Consider the following 15,348-nt stretch of genomic DNA (forward strand, 5'->3'; position numbering starts at 1 on the left):
GAACCGCTTTGAATAATAGATACTTCTGGAAACCTTCCAGCTCGCAAAATGAACTGGACCGAGTCACAGCTATTATTCCATGTCCAGAGGCTGGAGTAGCAATTGCTGTTCTCACCGCAACTTTGAGCAGACACCTGATTTTTATCCATTTATTTACTTTTGTTAAATCTATGGATGATTAAACTAACTAGGCTGCTCGAAGGGATAACACAACCCCAAGGATGCATGCTCTATTAAATACAGTTTAGAGAGAAGGGAGCAGTTCTGACTCCTTTTCTGGAGTTGGAAAAGGGATGTGAAAACAGCCAAGACGTGGCCAAAACCTGGTGTGCTGTGGCGTGGTCTGTGTTTGTGTGGAAGGGGAGGGAAAGACTGACGGCTGAAGGAGAGGGGTAGAAAGATCTAGCTTTTTTTTGTTATTCAAACTTTTCTTGTTATTTTCACAGGGTGGTTTTCATTTTCTGAAGGGTTCAGGTTGTCACCAAGTGCTTTCATTAAAATGGACACTACACTAGCTATTACCCATCACTAATGAGACCACTGGCTGAGTGCATATAGGAACAGAAAGCACTTCTTCCATTCCACTCAATTACCCTAACAAATCCCATTTTTACAGTCCAGAGTACCTCCAATTGCTAACAGTTTGGCTCCAAACGAATCCCCCTTCCCTGTTTCTAGGGTGAGATAAATAAAAGTGCCTCAGCCCAAGGGTCCTGGCGCTCCTGGGGTGCGAGCGGCGATTCCTGCACTGTGCTTCGCAGCTCCTTTTCTGAACATCTGCAGAAGAAAGCTTCAAAGAGCCCGTGCAGCCACGTTCCCACGTGTGTGCACATCTAAGCCCAAGTGGTAGCAGGAAAATAAGGGTAATGAAAGACCAAGGATTCATTTTTATTTGTCTGTAAACGCAAAGCACTGCAGTGATATTGCACACACCGGTCTGTGGATTTATCTTCTGGTGCTTTGATTTGGAAAGGCTGGGAAAGCCCCGGCATGGTGGGCGAGATGTTCGTCTGGTTTCTGCTGGTTGTCCATGCTCAGGATGCTAGCACTGCAATGTCAATTGGATTAAAGATCCTGACCTCCCCTCGGAGACCTATGGATGAGAAGGTGACAGGGCCTAATCCAAGGGCTGTTGCAGCCAGGACAAGGCTTCCCCTCAGCGTCCAATTTTTCATGTCTTTAGTTGACCTGTTGGCCAAGGCTTTTACAGTCTGCCCTCCTGGCCTTAAACAACCTTGCAGACAGTCTAAAACATAAGTATGTGTGGCTGAGGGTGCGCTGTGGTTTCAAGTAGGAATTAATTTGCAGGAGTCCGATGGCCCGTGTTCATGCAGAAGGTCTGGCTGGCCACGATGTTCCCTTCTGGCTTTATAATCTCCCATCTAATCTGTTCATGCTGAATGAGAGGCAGATGCTCGCCATTGCATTCCTGGACCAAAACTCAGGTCCCAAACGATTTCTTCAGCTTTCCCGTGGTGCATGGACATAGGGCTTGGCCCAGCCAGCAGCAGGAAATCCTTCCCTCTGGTTCCTTTATAAACTCTGACATAAGCATTATATATTCTTAAAAAAACCCCCAACCAACAAAAAACCAACAAAAATACTCAAAAAACCTTAGAAGATTCAAGCAAGCATCTGACGGGTATCTGGAGGGAGTGAGGCTGATCAGAGTGGGTTATCAGTCCTCTGGGACAAGGATTTTATTTACCATGTTTATCATCTTGGCTAACTGCGCCAGATGCAGTTACCATGCGGAGGAAGAAGCAAGACCAAACCCTGTGAGCTCGCAGGGCCGGCGCAGCCCTCACCCAGCTGCCAGAGCTCCTTCCCCTGCCCAGCAGGGTCTTTTTTGGGAAGATCATTTTATTTTAGCTTTACCGAGCACTTGGAGATATGCATTCGGTGAAAAATTGCCCCAAGCCCTTTGCTTGGAAGTTTTGGGGGTTTATTGTTTTAACAGTTTTCTCTGCGTTTTCCTCCCGGTACGTTTCTGCTGTACCTTTTCCTCCTAGAGCAAAAGAGACCGCATGAAGGCGTGGGTACGGGCACGTCTCCCCACCTGCTGCAAAGAGAGAGACTCCTGGTCCATCTACATCTTCGCCCCTCACTCAAGGTAAGGCAGCTGTGCTCGAGCAGTGGTGGCGTGCTGGGCACCAATGCCCTCGCTACGATGGCTCGCTCTGCCCTTCTATCCCAGATGGGTCTCTCTGTGTCGGTACACAAAACTCCCCGTCCGTGCTCCAGCACTACATCGGGGTCACGCAGCAAACGGCCGCCGGCTCCAGAGAGCTGCTCCAGGGCGGGCATGGCCCTGCCATAGGAGTGTCCAGTAGAGACCCGTAGCCCAGGGCATGGCTACAGCTTTATCAAGTTCATTGTTTGCTTTGTCAGTGATGCCAGTGCTCTGCAAGTTTTTTACTCGGCAGAGCATGGGGAGTTTGAAGCAAGGGGAAGGGTGCTGCATTAAGCAGAGAAATCTGAATTTGCCTCCAGTGCACACTTACAACACAGCAAAGGACACTCCTTGACCCCCTAAACCTGCCTGGACTTCTGTGTTCTCCCCCTTCCCTTCCTCCCTCTCCCAACAACCCCCAGAAAACACCCTCTCCTCGCCTGCACACCCCCAGCTCTGCCCTTCCCAAAACCCAGCCGTGCCGGGGCCATCTGGGCTCCGTGCTCTCCTACGTGTTCCTCTGGACATGCACCCATGCTCAACAAGGGTTTCCCCTGTTTGAGCTGGGTGGGCCCTGGACAGCATTCGAGTTCATTCATACAAAGATTAGAGAGATTTTCAGAAACAGACTTTGGGAAATGTAATACGGTATTATAAATCCTGGGTCAGTGTACAGCCATCTGTCACAATAAATAGCTTCTGTCCCTTTGTTCCATGTGCACTCAACCCTTACGGGCTTGCTGAGAGTGCTTCTTCCTTTATTTAAGCTAAACCTGAGAACTATGGACCAGGTAGGGGACTGGATCCAAACCTGGCCGCATGTCCGAGTTGTGGAAGCAGCTGCTCCATTTCAAGTGACCCGAAATCCCCTATGATCATTACCAGGGCTTGAAATTTGTGGCCCAGTTCTGTAGCTCAGATTCTTTTCTATCCATACCCCAATCTGCCTGCAGCGTGTGGCTCTGCCAGGGAGGGGATTGGGAGATTGCAGCTCATCTGCTTTGCAAACAGAATGCTCGATTCCCCTGCCATGCGTCGAGCTGCTGCGTTTCTCCCCAACCAGTCGAGCGTTAATAGCTAGTCTGTGTCTCCTCTTTTTTTTTTCTTTTTTTTTTTTTCTTCTTTTTTGGCAGATTCCGTCTGATGTGCAATAAAATCATCACGCACAAGATGTTTGATCATATCGTCTTGGTGATCATTTTCCTGAACTGCATTACCATTGCCATGGAACGACCCAAAATCGAGCCTCACAGTGCTGTGAGTTTCTGAGGTTAACGTTTTCCTGTGCTCCTCGTGGGGCCAACACCTGTGGCTTGGACCCCACTGCTCTGCACTTGATCTCACATTCTTTCTCTTTTTTTAAATGGGAAGCTGCCAACACCCCCTGCGTATCCTTTGAATTAGGTGCAGGAACTCTCCTGGTCCCTACCCAGTGTCCTTTCAAAGTACAAGAGCAGAGCTCATGGCCTGCAATATATTGAATATCCCATTTCTGCAAGTACAATCAAGGTTTTAACACATGACATAAGCATGACATCTGTCTCAGTTTCCTTCTCTGATAAACCTTCAAACACTTTTCCTCTCTCAACACAATGTTCGTTTCTTCCATCTGTTCTCCACGGGCACGTATGTGTGGTGCGAAGGGAATGGGGGAAACTGTTCATTTCATACTCTTCTCTCCCCTTTGTGTATCAGCTTTGTTGTGACACAAGAAAAACTGAATTGATCCATGTGCTGTAATGCCATTTCCCCGAACAATTTTGTTTTAATAGACTGTGTAAGGATTTCTCAAACCAGACCCTCACAGCACCAACATCCATTAATCAGAGGGGCAGAATCATCCTATTGCTCTTTTATTTTAGCATAGATTGTGGCTGAGAGATACGATGGGCTCTTGCTGAGGTATCGCAAAAGACTGCTCATATTGCAATCGTATAGAATCCTGTTTTGTTGATGTAGGCGTGTCAGGCTGTTCATTTTTGTGGATCTTCAATGTAAGACCTTAAAACTGGAGTCTTGGCTGCTCTGTGCCTATTTTAAGCTTTCCCTAGTAGTCCTCCTTACTGTAATAGTTTGCCCAGCGGTCCCACCCCTAAATCAATTTTTTTTTCTTTTGGTTATCATGCATTCGTGGTGCACCAACTCGCAGCTGCAAGAAGAGAGCAGGACTCCTTGCCAGCCGATCTAGCAGGAGGAAATCACCCTGCTGTTCCCCAAATGGGGCATCCTGAGAATGTCCCTTGAAATCCCAAATGCTTCTTTGGAGCCCCTTGCTGTTTCCTCTGAGAGTCACCATTCACTAAGGCTGGCTCCAAAAGGAGCTGTGGTTACACAGAGATGAAGGGAATGGGGTGACATGCATGAGTCAGAGGAGTCCACAGCAAAAAGCTGTAGCACAAAAACCCCAGTACTTTTTATATGAGAGGAGGAGGATGAGCTGTGGTGTCCCTGGGCATTGGAAGAGTGCAGCGAGGAAAGGAGACAGGGACTGGTGTGAGGTTAATCAGCATCAGGTTATAACCAAGGGAACCAAAATGGGTCATCCAGGGCTGGAGCTGAGCTGGACCGCGGTCTGGGAGCAGCAGGGAGAAGAAGGGGGATGCTGAGCGATGGGGCAGGGAGCAGGGGAGCCAGGAGGAGTGTGCGGGCCCTGTCTGAGCTGATGGAGCTCTCATCTGGAAACCGAGAGAGTTAGTTTAGCTTGAGTTGTTTAAAATAATTGTACTTTGCTTCCCCGAGCTGTGGATTTTCTAGCTGCTTCAAGCGAGTTCTGTTTCCTTGTCCCAGTTTCAGCTGGCTTATCGGAACAGGGGATGCTGTTGCTAGCCAACACGCACTCCCCATTGCAGAGTGTACGACATGGGCCGGGGAGATTATCCTTCAAAATAGCCATGTGCTTGCCAGAGAGGAATGTAATATCCTCAGTCGCTGCCCCACGCTATTGCTGTTTTATCTCCAGTTCCACAAGCAGGTCCCTACCTTCTTTCTCCTGCACACTGCCTACCCCGCTACAGCAGTCTTTTGTGTGGCAGTCAGCTAACGGCCGGAGATGTTTCCTATCACAGCTCATGCAATCACAGTGCAGGTCTAGGACCTAATTAATTATGGACCCAGTATGGAAACAAGCTACTCTGGTTCCTGAGTCACTTTCAGTAAATCATGATCTGGCAAGCAAGAGAGTTGCCAGGGTGTTTTGTCTTGTTTAAATTGCATCTCATTTTGACTGAGAGATCTGCATCTCTTACAGGACTGCTCTGTAGGGAGCGGCAGAAATAAATCCAAAATTGTTTTTAGCAGAACTGGGGCTGGTTCAATTGTATGCGCACATGCATACATGCACACGCATCATCTTTCCTCCAGCCTCCACCTTCTGCTGTCCACTTCTCAGTACAGGCAATCAGAGATTGTTCGGGGATTAGGGAAAAGTGTAATTTATTTAATGATCATCATTAAAAAGAAAGGTTTCTGCTAACTACAGATAGGGAACCAGTCCATGGTCTCATCTGTAATCACTAGCTGCTATTGCAGAACGGTGGCAGTGAGGACTGCATGGTCTGGTGGATAGCGCGGGGGACTGGGAGATGAGACTATTGGGCTTCACGCCCAGGTCTAGCCTGTGGCTTTGGGCAAGTGAATCAACCTTTTGGGGCAGGTCTCAGCTGGCGTAAACCCCCAGAGCTTCGCTGGCTTCCGTGGAGCTGTGACAGCTCCTGCCAGCTGCGCTTCAGCGTCCCGTGGGTCCTGCTTGCCTTGCAGCACAGCCACTCTAATATTGACTTAATTTCTAGGAGAATTGGGAGCTCAGTGATATTTGTACTCTGCGGTGACGTCCGCAGGTGAGGGGCAGGTAGAGATTTGTCAAGCGTGCTTCAAGGGGGGGAGATCTCCCTGATTCGCAGGGGGGGGGGGGGGGGGGGGGATTTGGGGGGCAGATGGGGGGATTTGGGGGCAGATGGGGGGATTTGGGGGCAGGTGCCGGCGGCTGCCCCTGTCCATGGTGCTGACGCAGACCCGGGCACTGGCCGTGCTGAACCGTGCGGAGTGTTACTGTCTAAATATTTGGATTTTCCCCTCTTTGCGAGCCAACAGTCCGAGACTTGTTTCAGCACAGAAGCTGGAGAACAGTTAGCAACCACCCAAATATGCACAGGGAGATGTACAGCTGCGGAGAGCAGGCTATAAAACATTGTCTCTCATTTTCTTTTTTATAGGAACGGATTTTCCTAACGCTCTCCAACTACATCTTTACAGTTATCTTCCTGACTGAGATGACAGTTAAGGTAAATGTAGCTGGAGGATAAGTGTTCCTGTATTATATTAGTGATATTTTAGTACGGTGAACTCGCAAAACCCCTAGGTCTACCAGCTATGAGCGAGGTGTATATTTTCCTCTTCTGAATCGTATTCAAATACCCACCACATGCCTTATTCTGAGCACGTTTTACATCAGAACAATTTCACTGAAGTTGCTCTTGATTTACACCATTATATGAGCAATGGGATGCTTCAATTCAGCAATCCTTCCCTATTCAGCAAAGCTCTTGAACACATGCTTAACTGCAACCATGCATGTAAGTCCCATTGTCTTCAACAACCAATTGTCCTCAACAACCTAAACAGCTATGTGCTTTCCTGAGGAGGGAAAGGCTTAAGCACGTTGAAACATTTTGCTGGATTTGAGGCGGGAGGCTCAGAAACCCATTGCTGTAAATCTCTCTTGTGTAATTCATAATCATCTCACAGAACAATTGCTCTTTCTTTGGAAAGTTTCTCTAGTTTCTTTATTTGCAAAGCTTGTAAATGATTGCTTTGGGTCAGCCACTCTGAACCTTTACTCCAGCAGTCTGTAGGAATAAAATACAATCAAACTTTTTATGCCAGAGCTAAACGTGTTAGGAACAGTTTTGTGCAGCTTGGTTTAGCTGCGTTAAAAATATATCAGCTGTAAGGGACAATCTGGGATGTTTCTGCAGAGGTATTCTTGCAATATAACTTTGCTGATTTGTCTAATTAGGCTTCTATACTGGGAACCAAATGGACTCACAGACTTGTATCTGTAAATAATGCATTCTCAGCAGGTTGCTAACTGGAAGAAACATATTGGATGCGATAGTCATAATTTGTTGCAACTTGGTGTCCGGGCAGGTGGTGGCACTAGGCTTGTGTTTTGGGGAGAAAGCCTACTTGAAAAGCAGCTGGAACGTGCTGGATGGGGTGCTGGTTCTCATCTCCGTCATCGACATCCTGGTCTCAATGGTGTCAGACAGCGGCACGAAAATCCTGGGGATGCTACGGGTTTTGAGACTGCTGAGGACGCTGCGGCCCTTAAGGTAAGGGGAAGATGAGGAAGACCTAAAAGAGTGTAGGGTGTGTGTGCCAAAGGGGGAGCTGAGCCTCTCCCATAAGCAGCAGCAGCATTCATGCAAGGGAAGCGGCAGGCAAGACAAGGGCACAGCGTCTGTTGCCAGCGTTGCACCCAGCCTCCTGCTGCTCCGCAGACAATGAGTGTCCACAGGTCCTGCAGAGCCGCAAGGAGCTCTGGGTGCTTGCTGTGTTTTGGGACTAGCCCAAGTGCAGTAGTAAACTGATCAATGCCTCTTTTGCTCATTAAAACACACATCCCCTGCTATTTGTATTCTCATTTGCTCTGTGTAAAGTGCAGCTTAACAGCTTCTTCTCCCCCTTTCCTTCAGGCAGTCAATGGCTTTCGTAACAAAGAAGGAAATTAGTAGCAGGTGGCAGATCATTTTTAAGGAAGCAGAGACTAAACTGTTGCTTAACCTGGAATGCAAAGAAGCCTTTTTTTCCCTCAGTTCCCTGTTAAATTTACAGAGACGTTTATTTTGAAAATTGCCCAGACAAGATGAAAGCAATTGTCCTGCTAACTCGGTCCCCCATCTCTGACAGCAGGCAGTATCCCGTGCTGCAGGGACAGGCAACCCTCTGACAAGAACCTGCCCAAGGACCAGCCTCTTCCAAACAGGCATCTGTTTTGTCCTGTACCCCAAGGCATGAAGGTTTCTCTCCATGCTAAATACAGTTCCTCTTTAATACCATTGTTGCTGCTCTTGTTATGCAGCAGCTAATAAACCTTCCTGCTCAAAGCATCTTTGTGTGCCTGTCATATCTTACTGCTGCTTCCTTCATAAAAGGTTCACTTTGAGACAGGATTTTCTCTTTCAGGACAGAAAAATAGGACCCTACTTCTGACAGAAGATGTTGTTTTACTACCCCTGTGTGAATAATAAGTCTAAATAACAATGGCCGTGCCTATACATATATCTTTCAAATATTCTCAACAGCTATGAAAGATATTCTGTTAAATTGGGCTATGTGTATGTTGTGCCTGGTGAGTTTTAGGACGTGAGCTGCTTTAATCATTTGTATCTGGACAGATAGCGCCATTGGTGTGGTTCAGTTCCCTGACCATATGACTAGACTGTCTTTCTACGTGACTCCAATTCAGACTTTTTTCTCTTCATGTGTCCCCTGGCATCTCCATGTCAACTGTAGTTTCTGGGGGCAGTTTCTGCCAGATTGCTGGTTCGGTAGAGCTGCTCTGCTCTTCTGTTTTAGCTGCTTTTTGATCCATGTTAAGAAAATCTACAAAATAATCTGGATAGCTCTGGGTAAAAGAAGGATCGATTTTCCCATCTCTGAACTGTGGAGTGCAAGTTTCTCTTTTGAGGTGGTGTGGTTAAATCTGATCTAGAGGAAGAGGCTTGGGTTGTGCTGAGCCCTGCTAGAGTCACCTTTCTGACTAAAAGCCCTGTATGATGCTTTGTAGTTCTATAGGTCTGCCTGGCCAGGACCTGGGTCTTCATTTACTGGAGCCTTTCTCTGCAGACACCTATGTGCATGAGTAGTCTGCAGTTATGGGGAGCAATCCACTTACTGCAGGCTGGAGGAAGACCTGACATCTGGAGCATGTGCAGGATTAGAGTCTTCCATTGCTATTCCATTCCTGTTGGCATTTGATATGTTTTCTCAAGAGAGTGTGTGGACGTTTTCAGCCAACATACTGCTTTCTACTACAAAGGAAATGTAAAAAGACAGCAACAAGCCCATTCCCTAAATATGTTCACAATCAGTTCTATTTCCTTGTAATTAGATTTGTAGGAAATGAAAAAGCAGCCATCAAACTGGGGGCTTTTCAGTAAGTCATAAATCTCTGCATGTGGAAACCCATCTGCCTCTGCGATGCACATCTGGGCTGCCCTGAGCACGCCTCTGCCCGCAGCTGCCCGCTCTGCCGTTGCCGCGGGCTGCGCCGCATGGCTCGGAGATCAGCTCGGGATGTTCAGCTGGATCAACATGGGATGACAGCTGGGGCAGGCGACCTGAGGTCTTTGCACACCGTGGCTCCAGTCCCTGTGTCTGGGTGAAGTCCTCAGTGGAAACCGAGCCAGTTTTTCCTTTCCAGGAAAGCGTAGGGCAGAGACCACAGCTCCATCCCCACTGCAGAGGAGCTAACCCGGTTCCTTCTGTCCTCCCTTTCTGTGGGCACTCAGGGACAAGGCTGCAGAGAGGACACTGACAGTGAGAAGCCAAGCCATGGCTGTGCGTGTCACACTCAACTCGAGGGTAGGGACAGCCCTCATCTCTGCATTGCCTTTCCTGGTTGATAGTCTAAAGGGGTTCTTCGTGCAAAAGACCTCCCTCATTCTGTCTCTTATTTTCCCCTGTGAAAACAACCCCGTTGCTTTATGCAGCGGACAAAACCACACATGCTTGTGCCTTTTGCCCAGGCATTAAAAAACCCACTGGCCTGTGTGCCAATCATGGGCTTTTGATTGCATGATTGATTATCAGCCTCCAAATTGAATCCATGAGGATTTGAGCCCAGCTTTAAGACCAGAGTTCCAAAAATATATTCAGAAAGGAGTGACATTTAAAGATGTTTCTACGACCCTCTGATGTTTCAGCCAGTAGAGGGATTGCTTATACAATAACATTCCTTCCTAATGCGTTCAACCTGCTGTTGTTGGGATCAAGTGTTGTAGCTTAAGATACAAGAGAAATCAAAATTGAAAATGTATTCAGAATTAATGTGGATGGACTTAAGTGCTGTTTTACTCTCTACAGAGTCTGGGCTTTGACTTCCAAAGCAGATGGATAAATTATCCACTTTTCATACCATTGCAGTATGAAATAGTCATTTCATAGACTCTCTTCTCTCTATCATATGATCGCCTTTGCTAATTTTTTCTTAATCTGTGGAAGTAATGTTGATCTGCTACTTCACCTAAGTGCTACTTCTTCTGAGAGCTCTGATCAGATTAGCCGGCTTAACATTAATAAATGTGATCCAGCTAGGGTGAGGCTGGCAGTGGGTTTGGAGTGTCTCCCAACAGGGGTTTAACATCACTGGGACTGCTGAGACCAGCAGAACCAGGAGGAACTCGAGGGGTTAACATTTCTTCACACTGGAAAAAAAAAAAGGTCTCATTTCAATTTCCCCATTTGTCATATGCCTGATGCAGACTGGAATTGTCCTGAGTGCAACCTCTGGGAGTCTCTGGCTCTGGCATGCCTGGAGGGCTCCAAATCAGCTGGATCATTCAGCAATAAATTGCAGGAGTGGTGGGTCAGATAATACGAGTTTACAAGCCTGATATCAGCAGGACCTTGGGCAATATTGATCAGGCGTGGGGATGCTGTGTGTTGACATATTGGAGCTGACACTAATAATCTGGAGATGCTGAGGATTTCATTGGCACTTCTTGGGGAGTTACCAGGCTCTCAGGAGAGTGGCAGGAGTCTTTGCACAGACTTGCCTCGACATTGGATCAGGCCCCGGCAGCTCCAAGGTCTGAAGGTTTTTATCAGTAAGAACTATTATTTTTCAAAATCTTTTCAAAGTCTTCTCTCCCTGTAGGGCTGGAAACAGCACTGGCATGGAGCTAAACTGGTGGCAGCTTTTACCCTCATGCATTCTCATTTGAGGAATTCCCTGGTTGATCAAAACTCTGAAAGCAGCCAAATGCTGCTGTTTCTCAGCCCTTTTTTTCTCAGCACACATGACTGCGAAGTTAGACAAGTAACCTACTATTTTCTCTCTCTGCTTGATACCAAATAGTATCTCACAAGGGAAATCACTTTATTATTTCTAGAATAGGCTTTCTTAATAAGTGTTGGAGAAAATTACCAACTTTAGGCTCTGGAGACTAAATTTCTTCCTTGTTCCCCAAAATTTAAGGATGCTCCAGTAGTTTAGACCACAGGCCTTCAATTTAGAAGACCTGTCTTCGGTTCCATCCTGTGTGACAGTGGGCAGAATACCTAAGTCAAGATCCCTAAAGGCACCAAAGTACCTAATTTCTATAAAAATCATTGGAAATGAGGTGCCTGCGTACCTGTAAGAACATGGCTTGCGGTCCTCCCATGCTTCAGTTTCCCATCTGTAGTTTGGGATTTGTAGTATTTCACCCAGGACTGTGTGAGGGTAATAGGTGAGGGATGGTGAGGTCTTTAGGCCATCTGAGGATCCAGAAGAGCAACTTAGCCTTAGACTATCCAGCCCAACGCTTGCTTTGTGCACTCAGATGGAGTGGGAAGAGCCCTTGCCCTGCGGACACTGCCATCAGGCTGGATTAACCAGCTCATTCATTTGGGCATGCTAACTCGCCGTCCAGCCTCCTCTGCTAGCTGGCTTCGGCTCTCAGCATCAGTGCAGGTACAACGCAACAGCAGCAGCGTAGCTGCCCCAGCGAGGACCTCAGTTTGGGCTGATTCACGTGGGCTGTTTTGGCAGCCCACGCCGACCAGTCTGCACGCTGCCCTGGCTGCATGGGGTCCACACCGTCCTCTGGGGCATCTCAGCCTTGAGCAACCTTCTGCTCCCTGAGCCATCTCACCCCGTGGCTCATTCCCTAAAATAACCCAGATGTGAGCATCAGGAAAGCTGAGGTGTCCGAAACAGGGAGCCACAACAGCTACCTGTAAGAGACTTCCAGCGTGAGGAATAGCAGCCTCTGCCTTTTGTGTTTCACTGGTAAGGGAGTGGATAAAAATACCACCATCTGTTTCTTTTTTAAAATGATAATTGATGAGTTACCCTTGACATTTCGAGTAAATATTTAACTAGAAAAAAGGGAAATCATTTTTAGCTTTTCAGGATACTGTTTAAAGCCAACAGTTTTTGAAAGACCTGGTGCCTGTGCTCTGGGCTCTGCAGTTTGCTAAACCCATAGGCTCTGGGGCAGGAGAGGGTTGGTGCAGGCTTGACTGAGGTCCCAGCTGAGGCCATGCGTGTTGGGCACGTGGATGTGTCCATGGGGACCTCTGCTGGGAGCACCACAGCCCGGGAGAGGGGAGAGAGGAGGAGAACTTGGATTCTCTCCAGGCAACAAAACTCCAAGCTGTGCTTCAGGTGGTGCAGCCAGACTTGGGGCGAAATGGGAGAGGCGGTGAGAGGACTCCCATGGCAAGAGAGAAAACCAGGCAGAAATAAGAAGGTGGGGAAGTTTGTGGTACTTTTGAGTGCCAAGTGTTCACAGGAGTCACCAGCCGGTACCCAGCAGCACACAGGCGCTTCCCTACCTCCGGCTTACACAGCAGACAGCTATTTCTGCCCTGGGAAAGCACAGTTTCTATGGCATCAGTACAAATTGATTTACAGAGCTAGTGAAATGCTTAATTCCAGTTGGCATCAGGAGGAGAGAAGCATGCAACCTTTTCAGATGCCTTTCTCGGTCCCCCAGCTCTCCACCTTCAGGTTTGTGAGCCTGAATACCTCGGTCGTCTTGCCAAGCATGGTGAGATGGCTTCTCTAAATCGCACAAGCCTTGTCCTTTCATTGTAGTATTGTCCTTGAGAGTATAGTATAGTTTCTTCTCTTTTTTTTACCTGCTTCAGTCATGACGTCCACATTATTCTTCCCCAACCTTTCCATATGATCTAATCCTCTATTATGAAATTCTGTGTGGTACCAGATGGAGAGGAGCTACAGAAATAAGGTTAAGATGCCTGTGGGTCCTGCTGGTGAGGTTTCACCTGGATGACACCACTGGTTCAGTAGCTGAGGTTGTACAGTGGGTATAAAGCAGAGACTCTGATAGTACTGAGGGGGGTAGCTCAGGTCTCTGTACACAGCAGCACTGTAAGGACATGTACGGACTTTTTTTTGTAATGAGGGTGGTGAAACGCTGGCACGGATTGCCCAGAGAGGTTGAAGATGCCCCATCCCTGGAAATATTCAAGGACAGGCTGGACGGGGCTGTGAGCAACCTGACCTAGTTGAAGATGTCCCTGCTCGTGGCAGGAAGGGATTGAACTAGATGACCTTTAAAGGTCCCTTCCAAACCAAACCATTCTATGATCACTACAGATCTGCAGGCAGCTGTGTATGAGTGGCTGCTCTGTTTCACAGACTGAGACAGGGAAATCAAGAGCCTTGTCTAGAACTATGCCGGAGTGGACACTGGGAGGCCCTCTCTTTGCAGTCCTGGACAGGCTACAGGCATAAACGTGTGTGCTTGTGGGTGGCCCAAACCAAGAGGCTGGATCCCGGGGAAGGTGTGATCAAGGCTGGAAACCTAGAGAGCTCTTTGGACCAAATGATAGGAAAAGGAAAATGCCAAGGCTTGAATATATTACAGTGAAGGGTAACTAGAAGATGCTGATCAATGAACGGATCAAATATAAGTAGTGGGTTAGATTAAAACCATCATTCCAAGCTTGAAAAATATGGGGCTAGCCTATATATCTTCCTTTCCTAGGTCCTTCTCCAGTGGCTTTTCTGACCTGGCTCCTCATACGTGGTCTCCTCCTCCTCTTCTTTTATGCAAAGCTGTATGTGTAGGCAGAGACCCCTTTCCCTCAAACGCCTCCATAATCTCACAGGTCAATCTTCCAGAACTGCTTCTTCCATCATGATTTTTGAGTTATTTGCCGTTCTAAAAAATTCCCTAACACTGTTTTCTCCGCATCTTCTAGCTTGGTAGGATGCAAAACTTGGCAAAAACAGGTCTAACATAGCTTTTGTGCTTCCTTGCCCCCACAGAGTCATTAGTCGAGCCCAAGGACTGAAGCTGGTGGTAGAGACTCTCATGTCATCCCTGAAGCCCATTGGGAACATCGTGGTCATCTGCTGTGCCTTTTTCATAATCTTTGGGATCCTGGGAGTTCAGGTGAGTCCCCTGTAAGCTTCAGTACCTAACCCAAAAGTGTAATGAGCCCAGATGGCCCCACATCTGGGTATCTGTACCCATGGGCACACTATAAGCCTTTCTGAAACTGAACCAATGTGCCGTTTGGCCTTCTTGAGGAAAGCTCCTTGCTCCTAGTGAGGAGGAAGCAGATTTCCCATTATTGGTCAGCCATTAAAAACTCATAACAATTACAACCTAACAACAGTGGCCTAGCTACGCTCATCCCTAGCCATAGCTGAAGGAGCAATGGTTAGAGTCAGTGAGCAGGGTTGGTTTTGCCTCTCTCTGGTTCCACCGAGGTTTTCTGCCCAGCTCTGGAAGCGTGTGTTGGTTTTGAATCTGTAACTTTGCCATGGTTAACAGCCTGACACGACTCAGACCCAAGGGCTTATGCGGCTCTCAGTCCCCACCCCAGCAGCACAGCATGGCCTTTCTAGTGCTCTCAAGACACATTGATTCATGACTGCCCAGTCTTGGCTATGTGTCCCTTGATGCATTGAACTTTCTTGAAGCTTCCCTGTTGCATGCAGTGATGCAAAAGCCAACACAATGACCCCCTCAAAGGCACAGAATGGGCTTTCTTCATCCCTTCCCCACCACAAGGACTTCTGCTCTGCCTGCAGCGGGACGTGAATCAAGCTGTTTCTCCACTTTCTTCCCCCAGCCACACCACAGAAGGGTCAGGCCTGAGGCATGACATGTACCACCAGAAAAACTCTGCTCAGGGAAACTGTTAAATCCCGTTCTTGTTCCATCTGGGAGATAACATGGGGACATCTCCCCTCCACCTTTCTTCTAGGTATAAGCCAATGGGGAAATAGAAACTCTCAAAGCTGAAATTGTTGGTTTGTATACTCCAGAGAGATCTTGACCTGGAGGTTCATTCAGATTCTGACAGTTTGTATAACTGAAAGCTTGCAGAAATGGAGAATTCTGAGTCTGCTCCTGCCAGCTCTGCTGGCAATATCCTCAGTCCCAGGAGTGCAGGAACCCAGGGGGAAAAGTGGCAGAGTTTCCAATGCA

General features: G+C 47.7%; 1 protein-coding gene across 1 annotated transcript in view; it reads left to right on the forward strand.

Annotated features, from left to right (window-relative positions):
- Window positions 1-15,348, forward strand: part of CACNA1G (calcium voltage-gated channel subunit alpha1 G) — a 148,746-nt gene that overhangs the window by 97,745 nt on the left and 35,653 nt on the right. The window contains exons 19-23 of the mRNA XM_059828045.1: window positions 2,013-2,113; window positions 3,307-3,430; window positions 6,385-6,453; window positions 7,319-7,503; window positions 14,178-14,304. Of these exons, the coding sequence (XP_059684028.1) occupies window positions 2,013-2,113; window positions 3,307-3,430; window positions 6,385-6,453; window positions 7,319-7,503; window positions 14,178-14,304 (606 nt within the window). The remainder of the gene's footprint in view (window positions 1-2,012; window positions 2,114-3,306; window positions 3,431-6,384; window positions 6,454-7,318; window positions 7,504-14,177; window positions 14,305-15,348) is intronic.

The sequence above is a fragment of the Gavia stellata genome, chromosome 22 (assembly GCF_030936135.1).
Source record: "Gavia stellata isolate bGavSte3 chromosome 22, bGavSte3.hap2, whole genome shotgun sequence".
NCBI lineage: Eukaryota > Metazoa > Chordata > Aves > Gaviiformes > Gaviidae > Gavia > Gavia stellata.